This window comes from Mauremys reevesii, linkage group 21 (assembly GCF_016161935.1).
Source record: "Mauremys reevesii isolate NIE-2019 linkage group 21, ASM1616193v1, whole genome shotgun sequence".
In the NCBI taxonomy this organism is placed as follows: Eukaryota; Metazoa; Chordata; order Testudines; family Geoemydidae; genus Mauremys; species Mauremys reevesii.
This window is the reverse complement of record NC_052643.1, coordinates 6,636,913-6,654,977: the sequence shown is the minus strand read 5'-3', so window position 1 is coordinate 6,654,977 and position 18,065 is coordinate 6,636,913. Positions and strand designations below refer to the sequence as shown.

General features: G+C 50.5%; 2 protein-coding genes across 2 annotated transcripts in view; both read left to right on the top strand.

Moving 5' to 3' along the window:
- The window catches only part of LOC120387762 (chymotrypsin-like elastase family member 2A), a 37,074-nt gene extending 19,594 nt beyond the window's left edge, over positions 1-17,480 (top strand). The window contains exon 8 of the mRNA XM_039508874.1: positions 17,379-17,480. Coding sequence (XP_039364808.1) covers positions 17,379-17,396 — 18 coding nt within the window. The 3' untranslated portion in view covers positions 17,397-17,480. The remainder of the gene's footprint in view (positions 1-17,378) is intronic.
- LOC120387839 (chymotrypsin-like elastase family member 2A) lies at positions 7,877-16,976 on the top strand. The gene is made up of 8 exons (XM_039509054.1): positions 7,877-7,925; positions 8,232-8,320; positions 10,127-10,224; positions 11,097-11,225; positions 13,852-13,988; positions 15,450-15,595; positions 16,017-16,169; positions 16,935-16,976. The coding sequence occupies exons 1-8, from the start codon at positions 7,883-7,885 to the stop codon at positions 16,974-16,976; spliced, it is 837 nt and encodes a 278-aa protein (XP_039364988.1). The 5' UTR covers positions 7,877-7,882.
- Positions 17,481-18,065: the final 585 nt, after the last annotated feature.

The window sequence follows — 18,065 nt, the reverse complement described above, 5'->3', positions numbered from 1 at the left end:
CGCCGGAGCCGCGGGACCACGGCACCGTCCGCAGGCACGTCTGTCCCGGCCGCGGGACCGGGGAAGGGTGGCGCGAGCGGCGCGGCGCGCCACCCTACTTGGGGCGGCGGAATTTCTAGAGCCGCCCCTGCCTGGAAGGACTGAGGGCCACCTACATCCCCATTGCCTTTAGTCAAATGATCTTAACAAAGACCGAAAGGAGCAAAACAGATGCCAGACAATTGGTCAATTCAGTCCTGCACACGTGAGCAAGAATCAGGATGAGCTAAGGCCTGGGGAAGGTTCTTACTCAAAGCCAGCTGGATGAAGGGTGCCATGTTTATAAGCAGGGTCTGAATGAATGCTCCCTGGCAGCTAGCTCGGAGAGGGAGAGACTCTGGGTGTGTTTATATAAATACAGTTTGCTTCTGCCCTCCTTAGATATTCAGCAGCCACAGCGGTATCAAAGTGATCAACTTTGGCTGGTGTTAGGGTACAAATCACCTTAGTACTGAATGCAGGGGTAGTGAAATATGGTTACCAATGTTGTAATAATTGTAGGAATACAGGGAAGCAGGACTATGCTGAACCTGTCCCAAATGAGGGGCTCACACGCCGTTGAAAGAACCTCGCTAAGCCAGGGGCTCAAATGCCAGAGCCCTGTGAAAGAAAAGCAGAGGAGGGGAGCAAGTGTTCCAGCCAGAGGGTTGAAAACCTTTTCCAGGGGTTCTTTCTAGACTGGTTTAACCTGTTCTTCCCTACTCTTCAAAGACTAGAGCTAAATAGGCTTTATTAAGAGTCTTTTAAATACTCAACCAGAGCTTAAAATCAGCTGTGATAGGACTGTATTCTGCCCAGAACTGAACATCACTAAATCACTGACCGGGAGAGGTTACAGCAGAAGCGGGAGGTGGTGAGCAGTGGAGGGAGCATAGTGGCTTTTACCCCCCCACTCTGCCACTCGTGGCAGGAGGCGAATTCATGCGGGTGCACCTCTGAACTCTAGGTCTGCACTGACCAGGGACAGTGACTGTGAGTGGGGAGTTAAGGGTGGGGGGAGGGCACACTATAGGAACTTTGGTGTTGGACTCAAGAACCTGAAACAAAGGACACTGCCTAGCGTACTCTGGGGAGGGTGTCTTGCTCATGCTTTTATGTTTACGAATACGGCTTGTGTTGTTTTCTCAAATTAATGCTAGGTTACTTTTATTAAAGAAACTCTTTCTACCTCAAGTATCAGGGGGTAGCCATGTTGGTCTGTAGCCACAAAAACAACGCGGAGTCCAGAGGCACCTTAAAGACTAACAGATTTATTTGGGCATAAGCTTTCGTGGGTGAAAAACCCACTTCTTCAGATGCATGGAGTGAAGAGGAATTGGTTTAGGTTCCCCTTTTGCAAAGCAGTGTGGTGTGTGCGTCACCTGGCAAGTGTCAACCAGCGTGTTCCCAAAGGTGGGAGACGTGGGCCGGGGAGCGCTTGAGCAACTGGGGTGTCTTTGTGGAGTCAGCAGTGGCCCTGGGGGCCTAGGGCAGCTGGACCATGACGTCCCAGTCAGGGCCGGCTCCAGGCACCAGCTGAGCAAGCTGGTGCTTGGGGCGGCAGATTCTAGGGGGCGGCTTCCGCCCAATCCTAGGGCGGCACGGCCGCTTTTTTTTTGGTTTTGTTTGCTGCTCTGGCCGCCCTGTAGGGCGCGGAGGAGGGGAGCGCCCTGCAGCAAACTCGGCAGGGCAGCCCACGTCCTTCCCTCCCTGCCGACCGGAGCAGCGCGGAGCCCACCCGGCAGGCAGCGCGGCGGTCGGGGCCGCGGGGTGAGCTCCCCGCTGAAGCGCTGGCCGCCCCCCTTCTCCCTACCCCGCTCCTCTCCTCCCCACTAGACCAGGCGCACACTGCACCCTGGGTCCGGCCGCCCTGTAGGTTTTTTTGTTTTGTTTTTTCCCCTGCTTTGCCAGCCGTGCTGTTGTCCCCACCGGCCCCCTTTGCCGCTCCAGCCGTGTTTTTATTTTTTTTCCTCCCCCCTGCTTTACCGCTCCGGCTGTGCTGCAGGTTTGTGGGTTTTTTTCACCTGCTTTGCCGCTCCAGCTGCACTGTTTTTTTTTGTTTTTGTTCTCCCCCTCCCCCCCGCTTTACCGCTCCGGCCGCACCGTGTTTTTTTGTTGTTGTTTTTCCCCCCCCACTTTGCAGTTTCAGCCGCGCTGTTTTTTTGTCCCCGCCCCCCCCACCCCCCGCTCTAGCCACGCTGTGTTTTTTTTTCCCTGCTTTGCCGCTCCGGCGCCCCCTCTTTTTTTTTTGCTTGGGATGGCAAAAAAGCCAGAGCCGGCCCTGCTCCCAGTCCCATGATGGGGAAACGGACAGAGAGCCTGTGCCAAAGGACCATGCCAGAGAGGCCAAAAGAAAGAGACAGCGCTGGAGTCTACTCAGACAAAGGAAAACCTAAACCTCCCACGGCCCAGTGTAGTGGGACCCATATGCATATGCAGCAGCCTGGTGAGTTTCCAGCAGGAAGAACTTTACCAGGGCCGTGAAAAAGTTCTGACATACGGTTTCTAGCTTCCCAATTACTTTGGGGCTTAAGGAGAAGGTGGGTGTGTGTGTGTGTAGGGGGGGAGGAGGGAACTGTCTTTGGTTCTTTATATTTTTGGGGCTGAGGGCTCTAATTATTGCTCCCAAGGGCCCACTGGTCTCCCCATCTCATCCCATTAAAAAAGGCCACTTAGGCAAGGTTATAATAATATTCCGATGCCCGTCCCTTCAATGCTGCCCCCCCCATGCCTTTGCCCCTCTGGCCACATGCCCAAATGTCCTGCCTCACCCCTGCCCCCACCTTACCTAACCCTCAAACCCAGGCCCTGATGGCTTTGCCCTGAGCCCGATCCTTCCATTGCAACACCAGAGGCTCCTGGAGGACCCTAACACTAGCTCCAAGTGCACTACCCATTCGAACCCTAACCTTAGCTCCAAGTGCCCTACCCTTGGGAACTCTAACCCTAGGGCCGGAAGCCCTACCGATAGGAACCCTAACCCTAGCTCCAAGTGCCCTACCCTTGGGAACCCTAACCCTAGGGCGGGAAGCCCTACCCATAGGAACCCTAACCCTAGCTCCAAGTGCACTACCCATTCGAACCCTAACCCTAGCTCCAAGTGCCCTACCTTTGGGAACCCTAACCCTAGAGCTGGAAGCCATTCCCTTAGGAACCCTAACCCTAGGGTCGGACACCCTACCCATAGGGAACCCTAACCTTAGGGCAGGAAGCCCTACCCATAGGAACCCTAACCTTAGCTCCAAGTACCCTACCCTTGGGAACCCTAACCCTAGGATGGAATGTCCTACCCATAGCAACCCTAACTCTAGCTCCAAGTACCCAACCCTTGGGAACCCTAACCCTAGGCCGGGAAGCCCTACCCATAGGAACCTAACCCTAGCTCCAAGTGCCCTACCCTTTAGGAACCCTAACCCTAGCGTGGGAAGCCCTACCCATAGGAACCCTAACCCTAGCTCCAAGTGCCCTACCCTTAAGAACCTTATCCCTAGAGCTGGAAACCATTCCCTTAGGAACCCTAACCCTAGAGTCGGGCACCCTAACCATAGGAGCTCTAACCCTAGCTCCAAGTACCCTACCCTTAGGAACCCTAAATCTAGGGCGGGAAGCCCTACCCATAGGAACCCTAACCCTAGCTCCAAGTGCCCTACCTATAGAAACTCTAACCAAAGGTCCAAGTGCCCTACCCATAGGAACCCTGAATCTAGCTCCAAGTGCCCTACTCATAGGAACCCTAAACCTAGGTCCAAGTGCCCTACACTTAAGAACCCTAAACCTAGAGCTGGAAGCCCTACCCATAGGTACCCTTACCCTAGCTCCAAGTGCCCTACCCATAGGAACCCTAAATCTAGCTCCAAGTACCCTACCCTTAGGAACCCTAACCCTAGGTCGGGAAGCCCTACCCATAGGAACCGTAACCCTAGCTCCAAGTGCCCTACCCATAGGAACCCTAAACCTAGCTCCAAGTGCCCTACCCTTAAGAACCCTAACCCTACAGCTGAAAGACATTCCCTTAGGAACCCTAACCCTTGGGTCGGGCACCCTACCCATAGGAACCCTATCCCTAGCTACAAGTGCCCTACCCATAGGAACTCTAACCGTAGGTCCAAGTGCCCTACCCTTAGGAACCCTAACCCTAGCTCCAAATACCCTACCCTTAGAAACCCTAACCCAAGGTCGGGAAGCCCTACCCATAGGAACCCTAACCTTAGCTCCAAGTGCCCTACCTATAGGAACTCTAACCCTAGGTCCAAGTGCCCTACCCTTAGTAACCCTCACCCTAGCCCCAAGTACCCTACCCTTAGGAACTCTAATCCTAGGTTGGGAAGCCCCACCCATAGGAACCCTAACCCTAGCTCCAAGTGCCCTACCCATAGGAACCCGAACCCTAGGTCCAAGTGCCCTACCCTTGGGAACCCTAACCCTAGGGCAGGAAGCCCTACTCATAGGAACCCTAACCCTAGCTCCAAGTGCACTACCCATTCGAACCCTAACCCTAGCTCCAAGTGCCCTACTCTTGGGAACCCTAACTTTGGGCGGGAAGCCCTACGCATAGGAACCCTAACCCTAGCTCCAAGTGCCCTACCCGTAGTAACCCTAACCCTAGTGCGCGAAGCCCTACACATAGGAACCCTAACCCTAGCTCCAAGTGCCCTTCCCTTAAGAACCCTAACCCTAGCGCGGAAAGCCCTACCCATAGGAACCCTAACCTTAGCTCCAAGTTCCCTACCCATAGGAACCCTAAACCTAGCTCCAAGAGCCCTACCCATAGGAACCCTAACCCTAGCTCCAAGTGCCCTACCCTTGGGAACCCTAACCCTAGGGCAGGAAGCCCTACCCATAGGAATCCTAACCCTAGCTCCAAGTGCCCTACCCTTAGTAACCCTAACCCTAGCACGCGAAGCCCTACCCATAGGAACCCTAACCCTAGCTCCAAGTGCCCTACCCTTAAGAACCCTAACCCTACCGTGAGAAGCCCTACCCATAGGAACCCTTACCCTAGCTCCAAGTGCCCTACCCTTGGGAACCCTAACCCTAGCGCGGGAAGCCCTACCCATAGGAACCCTAACCTTAGCTCCAAGTGCCCTACCCATATAAAGCGTTTTAGAAACAGAGAGACTGGGCCGATCAGAGAGGTAAAAGGAAGCTTGTTTGAAGAGAAAGGAACAATGGAGGTTACGTTCATAGCAGAGAGGAACTTTTCATACTGCACAACCTGCCATGGTCAAAGGAAGTTTGACAAACTCCATGTATTGAAGGAGAAGCTATGACTTGCAGGAGGGAGATACTGGACACCCTAAATAACTCTGACCTAAGCCCAAAGAACACTCCAGAGTGATGAGGACACTGAGGAGGGGAAACACGTGCAGGTGTGGTTATTTTTGTGCCTGGTGTGACATTGCACTCTCTCTGATTTTATTAAAGTATGCTGATGAGTGTGAATATATTGTAACTAAAATATGCTTCATGCAAAAGGTCTCTTGTAATAATATCATTACAAAGCTTATAATCTACCGAGTGTGGTCATCTTATTTGTATAAATGTATCACTCTTGTATCTGGAAATTGAAATATGACTCTGAGGACCTATTGTAATTATGCAAAGTGTGGGCCATTAATGGTGGTTTGGAATCTTGATGGCTCTCATTAACCAGGACAATTGAGTGTAGATGGCTCTGTTTTACTTGTAAGTCTTCCTGTATACGTGTGTGCTGGCAAGTGGGTAATGAAGTCTTACAGTGACATGTGATCATGTCACCTGAACTGGAATCCATCTTTAACCTGGTGCTTTTCCATTTAGAAGGAGGGGGCGGGAACCCAGAGAAGGACAAAGGATTTCCGCCTTATGCAAAAGATATATAAGTTGGTGGAGCAGAACAAAAGAGGCTGCAATCATGAGAAATCCCCTAGCTACCACCTGAGCAGGAACAAGAACTGTACCAAGGGCAAGGATTGTGCCCAGACTAGGAAGGTGTCCAGTCTGTGATAGAAGCTTATTGAAACATCTCTGAGGGTGAGATTGTATCTGTATTCAGTTTTCTTACTGTATTAGGTTTAGAGTTGTGTGTTTTATTTTATTTTGCTTGGTAATTCACTTTGTTCTGTCTGCTATTACTTGGAACCAGTTAAATCCTACTTTATAAAATCACTTTTTACTTATTAATTAACCCAGAGTACGTATTAATACCTGGGGGGGGGGCATATCTCTCTATCAGTGTTATAGAGGGCGAACAATTTATGAATTTACCCTGTATAAGCTTATACAGGGTAAAACAGATTTATTTGGGGTTTGGACACCACTGGGAATTGGGCATCTGAGTGTTAAAGACAGGAACAGTTCTGTAAGCTGCTTTCAGTTAAGTCTGCAGCTTTGGGGCACATAATTTAGACCTTGGGTCTGTGCTGGAGCAGACCAGCGTGTCTGGCTCAACAAGACAGGGTGCTGGAGTCCCAAGCTGGCAGGGAAAGCAGGGGCAGATGTAGTCTCGGCACATCAGTTGGCAGTTCCCAAGGGGGTTTCTGTGACCCAACCTGTCACACTGGGATCTGTCTAGTTAATAAATGGTAATAATTGGAGACATACCAATCTCCTAGAACTGGAAAGGACCTTGAAAGGTCATCGAGTCCAGCCCCCTGCCTTCACTAGCAGGACCAATTTTTGCCCCAGATCCCTAAGTGGCCCCCTCAAGGATTGAACTCACAATCCTGGGTTTAACAGGCCAATGCTCAAACCACTGAGCTATCCCTCCCCTTTTTGTGCTGCCTGAAGTACAGAGGAATTGGCTTAGGATCCCCTTTTGCAAAGCCTGCATGGTGCGTGCGTCAACTGGCAAGTGTCAACCAGCCCACTCACAAAGGTGAGAGACCTGGGCCAGGGAGCGCTTGAGCAACTGGGGTGTCTTTGTGGCGCCAGAAGTGGTCCTGGGGGGCCTAGGCCAGCTGGCCCATGACGTCCCATTGCTGTGATGGGGAAACAGACAGAGAACCTGTGCCAAGGGACCATGCCAGGGAGGCCAAAAGAAAGAGACAGCGCTGGAGCCTACCCAAACCAAGGAAAACCTAAACCTCACACGGCCCAATGCGGTGGGACCCATATGCAGCAGCCTGGTGAGTTTCCAGCAGGAAGAGCTTTACCAGGGCTGTGAAAAAGTTCTGACATACAGCTTACTTGGGGGCTGAAGGAGAAGGTGGTGGTGGTGGGGAGGATTGTCTTTGGGTCTTTATATTTTTGGGGCTGGGGGCTCAAATTATTGCTCCCAAGGGCCCACTGGTCTCTGCATCTCACTCCCTGAAAAAAAGGCCACTTAGGCAAGGGTCTAATAATATTCCGATGCCCGTCCTGTCAATGCTGCCCACGCCCATGCCTTTGCCCCTTTGGCCACATGCCAAAATGTCCTTCCTCACCCCTGCCCCCACCTTACCTAACCCTCAAACCCAGGCCCTGGTGGTTTTGCCCTGAGCCCGTTCCATTGCAACACCAGAGGCTCCTGGAGGACCTTGTGGACTAGGAGTTCCCCCATGAATTGCTGGAAGGAGATTTACACCCTCAAAATTCAGGTAATTTTCCCTTCCATCCACATATTTATGACCAGGACTCAAGGTAGCGGGAGAGCGACCAGCTGCAACAAACAAAATCCGGCTCACGCAACGCTCCCCACACAAGGCAGAGTGGAAACCTGTATCTCAAGGTCCAGCTTTTTTTTAGCATTTGCACACACAGGAAAATGTCCCATGGTTGCAAAACCTTCCCACTGGTAACTGAGTCACATGCTCCCTCCCCCTGGCCGTATCTCCCAGAGATAAGCGCTACAGCCACATAAGAGGGCTCAGCAGAGGCGCTGCTCCTGACACAGCTACACGGCACCATGATTGGTATCTTGTTCGCTACCCTGACGCTGGCCGCTGGGGGTAAGTATCCTGCCTAGACGTAGGTTTTCATCTGTTTTACCAACCGCAGATTTCTAGCTTGAGCCTGTGGTCCTGACACTGACCAGCAGCCTGGAGGTGCTCAGATATCAGAGTGATGGGCACAATGTAAGGGTCAGAATAGACTATGGCTTAGAAACATCTGTATCGATAGAGAGGTCGCCAGATGGGGCCCTGACATTACAGAAGAGCAGTTCAGCCATGTGTAACACAAAGATCAGGTCCGTTTTGGTTGGTGGCTTGATCTGTGCTGATTTCTAAAGCAGACCCCATCTTGTGTCCTTGCAGCCCTCAGTTGTGGGGATCCCGCCTACCCGCCTCTCTTGACCAGAGTGGTTGGAGGAGAAGATGCGAGACCATTCAGCTGGCCCTGGCAGGTTAGTGATTCCCGGCTTTCCTTAGCCCAGCCCAGGATACCTTGAGCCACGTTGCCTTCCCATTATGTTGGGCCTTGTTTTGCTCAACTTACGCTCACATTGATGGCATTTCCCTGTCTGTTATGCGATAACTTTTGAACATGGTATCCGATAAATTCCAAACTTCCAGGGAATGTTGTAGGCATCAGTGGTCAAAGCCCGACTGAGTTTACCAAAAATTGGAAAATGAAAAGGCAGAAAGGCTGAGGACACCTGGAACCTCCTGCATCTGGTTAGCTGACGCAGCAGCTTTAGCTGGGTCTATAATAATAGCCATAGAGCAAAGAAGCAATTGATGGCAGCCGTTGACCCCGTCTAGTGTAACAATACACCCCAGATCGCAGCCCTGCCCATCATCCCAAGGGAGTGGGAGATTTTGACCCCCGAAGGAAAGAAATAATTTAACAAATTATACAAGCGGAATTGTTTACACGTATCCCTGATGTGAGGGGGATGGGAGGGCAGCACACAAGGAGCTTGGGGGGTAGAATGGGGAATGCAACTTAAGGACCCCTGGTGCGTGAGGTGAGCTCAGCCTACGAAGGCAATGAAGTGGTTGACCGTGTAGGTGTATCATGGCTGTATTCTGAATGGGACACACTACAAGGACAACTGGCCTTGTGCTTAAGGTGCAGGAAGAGATGTGAGAACGGAGTTCTATCCCCAGCTCTGCCATTGACTCACTGCCTGTCCTTAAGCAAGTCACTTAGCACTCAAGCCAGCTCCCACTGAAATCAGAGAGGGAGGAGGAACTCACCCTGGCTTCAATGGGTGTGGGAACTGGCTCTCTTTGCACCCAGGGCCTTGTGGTGAGAGCTTTGATAAGCTTGTCACTGAACAGCAAATAAAAAGCATGCTGGGAAATGACACTGACATGCTATTTTGGGACACGGTACCTCAGTTTCTGATCCTCCTCCCAAGGGCGCATGTCGGGATTCATTTGCCAATGCTGGAGCTCCTCGTGCGGCAGCTGCTAAAGACAAATTACCAATTAATGATGACTGTTAACCGCCCGGCTGTGCAGCGTTATTGTGCTCTTTTAAGGAACTAATGGGGGAGTAAAGTGATTCCCGTCTACAGCTGATAGGTCAGCTAAGTGTCAAAGCATGCTGGGACCCATCAGGATGGAAGCTCCAGAGGAGCAAGAGATCGGTGTCATTACATTTTGCTGGGTATGCAGAGCCATGCTCAGCAAGTAACTGGTGTATCACAATAGGGACTATTTAACTCCTAGAATACATTGAAAAAGTAGCACCTATGTAGCTCTTCACCTGTTCAAAGGTTAATAAATGACACCCCTGTAAAGTTGATACAATCCCCATGGCATATCTGGCCAAATGGTGGCAGAGAAGCTAAGCAACCCACCATGGTCACACAGTGAGTCAAAGGCAAAACGGAAGTGACAACTTGGGAGTTCCCAGATCCCTGTTTCCCTAGATTCCATTTCCATGATCAGGTCACTCGCCCACTAAACCCAGTGAAATATTTAAAAAACAAAAACCCCAAACCACCTACAGGGACCTATTTCTACACAGAGTGACACAGAGGTGTTTCATGAACCCATTTCTTCTGTAGCAAATACAACCCTCCGTTTGGCCCATGCTTAGTAAATAGCTTTGGGAAAGCAGCACCAAAATGAAACTTTGGAAAAAAGCCTTTTCACAAGCGAGTGATCTGGATCCGGAGCACTTGGGTGCTCAGCTTTTCACCTTCCCAACAGAAGGAGAGGTCGATCCGTGAGCAGCATTCTTACCGTATCGTTCCTAGGTGTCCCTGCAATACAGTTCCAGCGGTAACTGGTATCACACCTGTGGGGGAACCCTCATTGCACCCAACTGGGTCCTGACAGCTGCTCACTGCATCAGGTACGTTAGCTGCAGAATCCCGGAGAATCATTTCTTTGAAGTCAATGTGCAGAAAGCTGTAAATGCTCTGAGGGAAAGAGAAAGCCAAAGCATATTAATAACAAGCTCTCTCCCCGCCCCCCAAACAAGGTCTAGATCCTGTCTCTGGCAGTGGCCCCTACCTGATGATACACTGGAAGGGGAAAACTTCATTCCTCTTCCCCTGCTTATGCCATGCCCTGCACTGTTGGCTTTATTTTTGCATGTATAGCTATGGGTTATTAAATTATCCAGCCCTTTTTAAAATCAGCTGGGCTCTCTTTACAAGCACATGTAGCAGTGAGTTCCATAGGCTCACTAGCTCACCCACTTCCATGAAGAAATATTCACACGTGCACTGGGGTTGGTTACTACCACTGCAGTTACAGGAAGCATCATCAGAGCAGATTTGAGCTCCCACGGGCTGGCTGTGTGTGAGGTAGGATTGCCAGGGTGCACAATACTATTACACACACCTATGTACCAGTGGAGATGCTTTTGTAATAGACATTGTCACATTACCAGAGAGGCCTTCTGAATTGCTCAGGTGTGCCAGGAAATGGCAGCCTCACGCTCCGAAGATCAGCTGGGGCCCAAGTTTAGCAGGAATCTTGGCAGGAGCCAGAGGACCATGTGGAGGTGCAGCCTCTAGTGACTATAGGTTCCAGCATGCAGTGCTCCATCTTAAGCCAACAAACGGCTGTTAATATAGCTCAGTGCATGCTGGCACCTGCAGGTTTCAGAGGGTTCCCATTGGAGACCCCTTGGCCACCCTTCCCAAAGAAGCGTGTGACTGCACAGCAAGCAGAGAGCTACATATCTGAGCAGCCATCCCTGTTCCTTTTCCTCCCCAGCTCTTCTCGGACCTATCGAGTGTTTCTTGGCAAATACAACCTAAAGGCTACTGAAGAAGGATCGATTGCAGTCAGTCCAGAAAAAATCATTGTCCATGAAGACTGGGACTCAAGCCGTCTTGCAGATGGGTAAGTTGATAGCAGCTATTTATACAAAGTCTGAGATATGGCCCCAAACCAAACCCCTCGGTCCAAACACCCCCCACGCTGTGGGCAGCTCCAAATCTGGAGCCAGTTGTTACAGCATAGGCTCAAATTGATGATTCCAAAATTCTGGGAGATTGGCTGTGGGGGGTGGGCAATCCTTTCCCCATTCAAACCCTTGTCACATTATGGAGGATGGGTGCGCCTGGCTCAGCGAGCAGACGCCCATCACCCCCAAAGGGACAGAGGCCAGTGCAGGAGCCACCTCCCCAATAATGAAGTGATGCCTTCAGCCTCCATCTCAGAAAATTTCAGACACATTCACCTGAGATGCTGACCACGTGTGGTTGTTAAAGAATCCACAGCAGGTTTCGTAAGAGTACAGGTGAATTAACCCCAGTGTCCCTAGCCAAATTCCAGCTATTGCAACTGAATTCAATTCAATGCCTGCATGGCAGAGCTGTGCACTGCTTAACAGCTGCCTTGCTCAACCCAACAGCGTCTCCTGCATCTTAGCAGTGGGTGAAGAGAGCTCTCACCAGACAGGTGTGTGGAGAGGTTCATTTAATACATACATTTAATGTATGTAAAGTCCTTTGAAATCCTCAGATGAAAGGTGCTACTAGAAGTGCAAAGTATTATTAGTAACTTGGATTGATGCCACATTGCTGAACGACTCCTTGGTTCTGCTAAAGTCCTAGTCCATTAGCTCTGCTAATCAGCTGAGTTTCCAACTTTCTGTGTGCTGCGTCCCCAAGTATGTGGCCAAGCCCAGCTTCTCAAGGCATTAGTACAAGAACTACGATGTAAGAACGGACATACTGCGTCAGACCAATGGCCCATCTACTCTAGTATTTTGTCTTCTGATACTGGCCAGTGCCAGATGCTTTGGAGGGAATGAACAGAACAGGTCAACCATCAAGTGACAGTCGGAGGCTTAGGGACACCCAGAGCATGGGGCTGCAACCCTGACAATCTTGGCTAATGGCCATCAATGGACCTGTCCTCCAGGAACTTATCTAGTTGTTTTTTGAACCCCATTATAGTTCTGACCTTCACAACATCCCCTGACTGTGTTGTGTGAAGAAGTACTTCCTTATGTTTGTTTTAAACCTGTTGCCTATTAATGACCCCTGGTTCTTGGATTACGTGAAGGAGTAAATAACACTTCCTTATTCACTGTTTCCACACCAGTCATGATTACATAGACCTCTATCATAGCTCCTCTTAGTCATCTCTTTTACAAGCTGAAAAGTCCCTCTCTTTTTAATTTCTCCTCATACAGAAGCTGTTCCATACCCCTAACCATTTTTATTGCCCGTCTCTGTGCCTTTTCCAATTCTAATATATCTGTTTTGAGATGGGGTGCCCAGAACTGCACGCAGTATTCAAGTGTGAGCATATCATGGATTAATAGATTGGCACTGTGATATAATGCTAACTGCCCAGGGCTGAAATGCCTCCATTAGGGGCCTTAACACCAAGCAGCTGAGAAACGTGCTACATTATATCTACCAAATGTCGGGCTGAACACCATTAAACAGAGCTAGACTGTGTCCAACTGCAGCCAACACTTTTAGATTTCACTTGTTTATTACACCTCAGTCTAGCAGTTACAGGGGGCAATATAATGATGTTTGTTTAGGCTCAGGAAGGCTTCAAAAATTACTTAAACGCTGCCCCTGTCTGGAGAGGAAAGGCACAGCACACTGCCCTACTGTGAGGGAAGGGTTTTGGCAAAATCCGAGTGGTAAAAAGAAAAACATGGAATCATTGATGCTCTCACGCAACAGATGAGCCCTTGTATGTTTGGATGCTGACTCAGCAATACACTGAAACACAAACCTCACACAAGGAAAGTCCTGGTGCTCCAACAGGGCCAGGGGGCATTAAGGCATGTGTCTGAGGTGGAGTAAGGGCAGCACAGACTGGAGGAGGAGGAGTTATGCCTCTTGAACTCTTTTATCCGTGGGGGGATTCCAAGACAGAGCCAAAGGTCTCACTCCCCCGGCCCTGACAGAACACCTGCCCTAGCCTGAGAAGGAAGCCCCAGGCTGACAGGCCATCGCCTGGGAGTCTCTGAGTAGAAGGATGAGTCGGCAACAGCATGGGCATCTCTGTAGGGAGACGCCCACCCACCGCAGGGAGCTGAATGGAAACGAGTGCTTTAAATCAGGGAACCCGGACGAATCTGAAGCTCCAGGAGCCCCTCTATATATTCTCCAGAAGCTCTCACAGTCACACGCTGTGTTTACCCCAAAGCTTGACAGAGACAGGCCAAGCCTCGCAACCTGAGCCCCGTGTGGGCAGAGGAGCTGGAGATGCTGGGCCTGGATTTCTGCAAGGCTTTTGGGCCATGGGGAAGGAAAATCAAGGTGCTCCACCAGGGCCTATGGGCACCAAGGCACGTGTGTGGGTGTGGTATGGGCAACGCCAAGGGCTGGGACGCCTCTGCCATGGCCTGAGGACATTCCTCCCCCTAAAGGCAGGGGCCCTCTTTCGAATAGACAGAGCCCTCGATAAACGCTGCGTATTAATGGGTCTGTTTTCTTCCACTCTCCCTCTGTCCATGCTCCCTCCTCCACCCCGGCTTGTGCACACGGGAACACAGCAACGACATCGCTTTGATCAAACTCTCCCAGAGCGTCGCCCGGAGCAATCAAATCCAGCCAGCCTGCCTCCCCCAAGCAAACAGTCTCCTGGCCTCTGGCGTGGTCTGCTACGTCACAGGATGGGGAAGGCTGCAGAGTAAGTGTTAATACAGCTCAGTGGGAACGCTAAGGGCTTGGCTACACTCGTGAGCTGCAGCGCAATAAAGGAGCCCCGGGCGCACTAGCTCACTCCCCGTCCATGCTGGCAAGGCACATAGAGCACCCTGACGCCGCAGCTACAGCACTCCCGGTACTCCACCTCGGCGAGTGAAATAACGTTTGCTGCGTCCCCGCTGGAGCACTGCGGCGCCAGTGCGAATGGGGTGTCGCATTACTGAGCTCTGATCAGCCTCCGGAAACGTCCCATAATCCTCAAGTGGCCACTCTTGTCATTGTTTTTGAATCACTGCAGGAATGCTGATATGTCCTTTGTTTCTGACAGCCAGCTGCTTATCTGCTCTGAGACAAAGCAACCATTAGTGTGGAATGCTGTGTGGGGCGGGGGAGGGGGAGGTCTGCTGCTGTCTGAACTTACAAGACAGCATGCTGACATGCGCTCAGCCCCCCAAAAGCCCACTCTCTCTCCCTCCACATACACCCAACACACTCCCTGTCACACTCCACCCCACCCCGCGCCCCTTTGAAAAGCACATTGCAGTCACTTGCATGCTGGGATAGCTGCCCATAAATGCACCACTCCCAATGCTGCTGCAAGTGCATTAAATGTGGCCACACCAGCGCGCTGGCAGCTGTCAGTGGGGACAGACGGCAGCGCTTTCCCTACTGCGCTCTGCTAAGGCTGGTTTAACTCACAGAGCTCTACATCTGCAAGTGTAGCCATGCCTCAAATCCGTCTGTGTTAATGTCTCCTTTGGGATTGACTGGAATAAGGTTATTTTTTCCAGCGCCCCTTAGCCCTCAATTCAAAGAGAGCTCTGACCAGGCTCTGGCTCCACTCCTGCAGCAGAGATGTTCTTGCATTTTCCTTGCAAAATATTTAGCTTCTGTTAGGATCCCAGCTGAGACCTCGAGATGCAATTGTAACCCAAGTCAGAGCGGTCTGAAGACTGGTGGGGCTGTTAGTGCTCAGGGAAGACTTGAAAAGCGGCTTTAAAGAAGTGAATGTTAGTGATGGACAGCCAGCCTGGAACAGGGAAGTCCCCATGCAGAGAACGGGTACAATGCAGGCAACAGCCTTGTGCTTCAATCCTGACCAGGATGCATCACCTAGAGAAGTGAGAGCACAGAACAGCAATCCTGGCCTATTCATTCCTTGGCCTGTTTGCTGATGCTACTGCCAGTAAGGTGCTGGTATGTGATAAAGTGGTAGGCCACCAGGTGATTTCCCATGCGATAGTGACAGAGAGCCATTGTTAAAATGGATGAGGATTATCCAGCTAGTTCAGACACTTTTCTGAAGGAGGGCTGCATTAAGCACTGGATTCTGCAACCCCTCTGTGCTGGGAATCCCTGTTGACTCTTGTACCTGGACATGTTATTTTGCTGTTTCTTGACTGCCAGGAGCTAATGCTACTCCCTTGTTTCTGTTCCCTCCCAGCAAACGGCGCTCTCCCAGATATACTGCAGCAAGGGCCATTGGTCGTGGTGGATTACGCCACCTGTTCCCTGCCTGCCTGGTGGGGTAGCATAGTAAAAACCACCATGGTCTGTGCAGGCGGCGACGGGGTGATCTCCAGCTGCAACGTGAGTCCAGAGAACTTGGCAGTTATGGGCGTGGCTTTAGAGAGTTCTGCATTATGGGAAGGGACGCTGAAGATGGGGCAGGGTACTAGGATCTACCCCTTCTAGATGGGTTTTGAAACCCCTTCGTAGAGGTTGATAGCAAATTAACGTGTTGGAGGAGTATTTAATAAACTCTGCAAGAGGGATCCACCTCAAACCCCTGGATCCAAAGTCTCCCTACATGTTGGACCTGAACATGGCAGCTGGGAGCCATCTCATGAGACGGAACCTATATTCATTTCATTCATACTTCTGCCTTTCTCCCATGTCCCATCTCCAGTTATACAAGACCCGTGACAGTGACTTCTCTACTCATGCACCATAGAAAGATGTGGATTTTTCCAAACTGGCGTTCAATGACTGTGCCTCTCCTTCCTTGCAGGGGGACTCTGGTGGCCCACTGAACTGCAGAAGTGCTGATGGCACATGGGAAGTGCATGGTGTAGTCAGCTTTGGCTCCTCACTAGGCTGTAATTATTACCGCAAACCCTCTGTCTTCACTCGAGTCTCCGCTTTCAACAGCTGGATCGCTACGGTAAGGGTCTAGTGTCTGCTCCTGAGCAAGAACAAACTCTGCTATGAACTTCTAAATGGTCATTCGGGATAAAACAAAACACCCACAAAACAGTTCAAGACCGAGGGTTTGGCTATCTGGATAAATTGCCCAGCAGTAGCTTCCCATGTGGACACACTTCCCCCAGAATACAGGTCTGTCGCAACTTACGCGCATTTAACATGTGCGATTTCAACTTTACGCGTACGGCTGGAGGGGGGCGTGGCCTCAAGCTTTAAAGGTCCTGGGGCACCAGCTGTGGCTGGGAGTCCCAGGGTCTTTAAATCACCCAGGGGGCTCCCAGCTGCAGAGGTGGCTGGTAGGCCCCAGGGTGAACTAAAGGGCCCGAGGGTCCAGCCACCGTGGAGCTCCAGGCCCTTTAAATGCCAGCCCCAGACCGGCTGCCAAAGCTGCGGGCGGGATTTAAAGGGCTCCTCTGGGCTCCCCACCGCGGCGGGAAGCCCAGTAGAGCCCTTTAAATCCCGCCCACAGCTCCGGTGGCGGGGCCGGGGCAGCATTTAAAGGGCTCCTCCAGGCAGCGGGCGGGATTTAAAGGGCTTTGGGATATAATTTTGAGTATATGCGGTTTTCGCTTTACGCGATAACCGCGGAACGGAACCCCTGCATAAGATAAGCCTTGCCTGTAGCTGGTGCACATCTAAATTCACCCCGTAACTTATTCCATAATAACTTCACTGCATAGACAATCCCTTCACACACCAAAAGAGAATGTTGTCTTGTTTCTAGGGAATTAGTTCCTGCAGCGAAGGTGAAGTGTCTTCCTGTTGAATGGAACTATCCAAATGATCTTTATTTCTAACCAAAGTTCAGTCATTTTGGAATAAATCTGTCACACTTTATATTAAGGGTATATTTATAAAGTTTTAATAAATGTTAATTGATGTCCAACAACTTAATTAGCTATCTATTAGTATGGTAATCAGCAACACATGCTGCTCATGGCTATAATGTTATCATCAAATATTTATTAACTATAAATGAACCCTTAACATAAAGGATGACTCAGAAGCCAAATCACCTCTCTTAAATACTTAGGAAGAGAGAGGGTTGTAGGACTGGTTTATGTATTTAAAGGGAAAATTTGTAGAGTCTGGATGACCCTGTTTACAGATTTTCTTAGTTTTCTGGTCTGATTCCCCCCCCCCCCACTTTGTTTTATACTTTCTGCAGGTTATGGCAAACAACTAATCTGAAGAGCCGTGGACAACAGACTAACCCTGTGCTGGGGGAAGGGAAACTCTTTTACTGCTTGAAATAAAGTCGTAATCACAAAATTCCAATCTGATGAGGAGCTGAAGGAATCTGTGCATAATAAATAATCAACATTTGTTTGCAACATACGTGTATAGTCTGTGCCTCAGGGAAAGGGAGGGTTTAGGATGGAAGCACATGACAACAGTTGCAGGAAGTGATGCAATGGAGCATTTTCTTCCATTAGATAAAACCCAACGTGAATGGAAGTGGAATATGAAGCACGACACAAGAATGAGCGGTGGGGGGCCTCACCCAGAGCCATCTCCTTCCACAGTGGTTGCCACGAGAAATGGGTGTTGTCACCCTAGTGCCCCCACACTCCCTTCCAACCCCACATTCCCATACTAGGCTCCAGCTGCCAACTCTCCCTTTGCCTCACACCTGAACATGGGGGAATTATAAGAACTATAAATCCCAAGAGGTGATCCTGGAGCGGCTGCTGGCTGAAGAACATGCCGTAGAGCAGGGAACCACCTGAAAGCTACTTTGAAATATCAGGGGGGCTTTCAAAGACTGAGGATAATTTCTGATGATACATTTTGACCCTTTTAAGGGGATTGGAGCCCATGGTGCTTATCTCTTCCCAGCAGCCCATAAATCTCA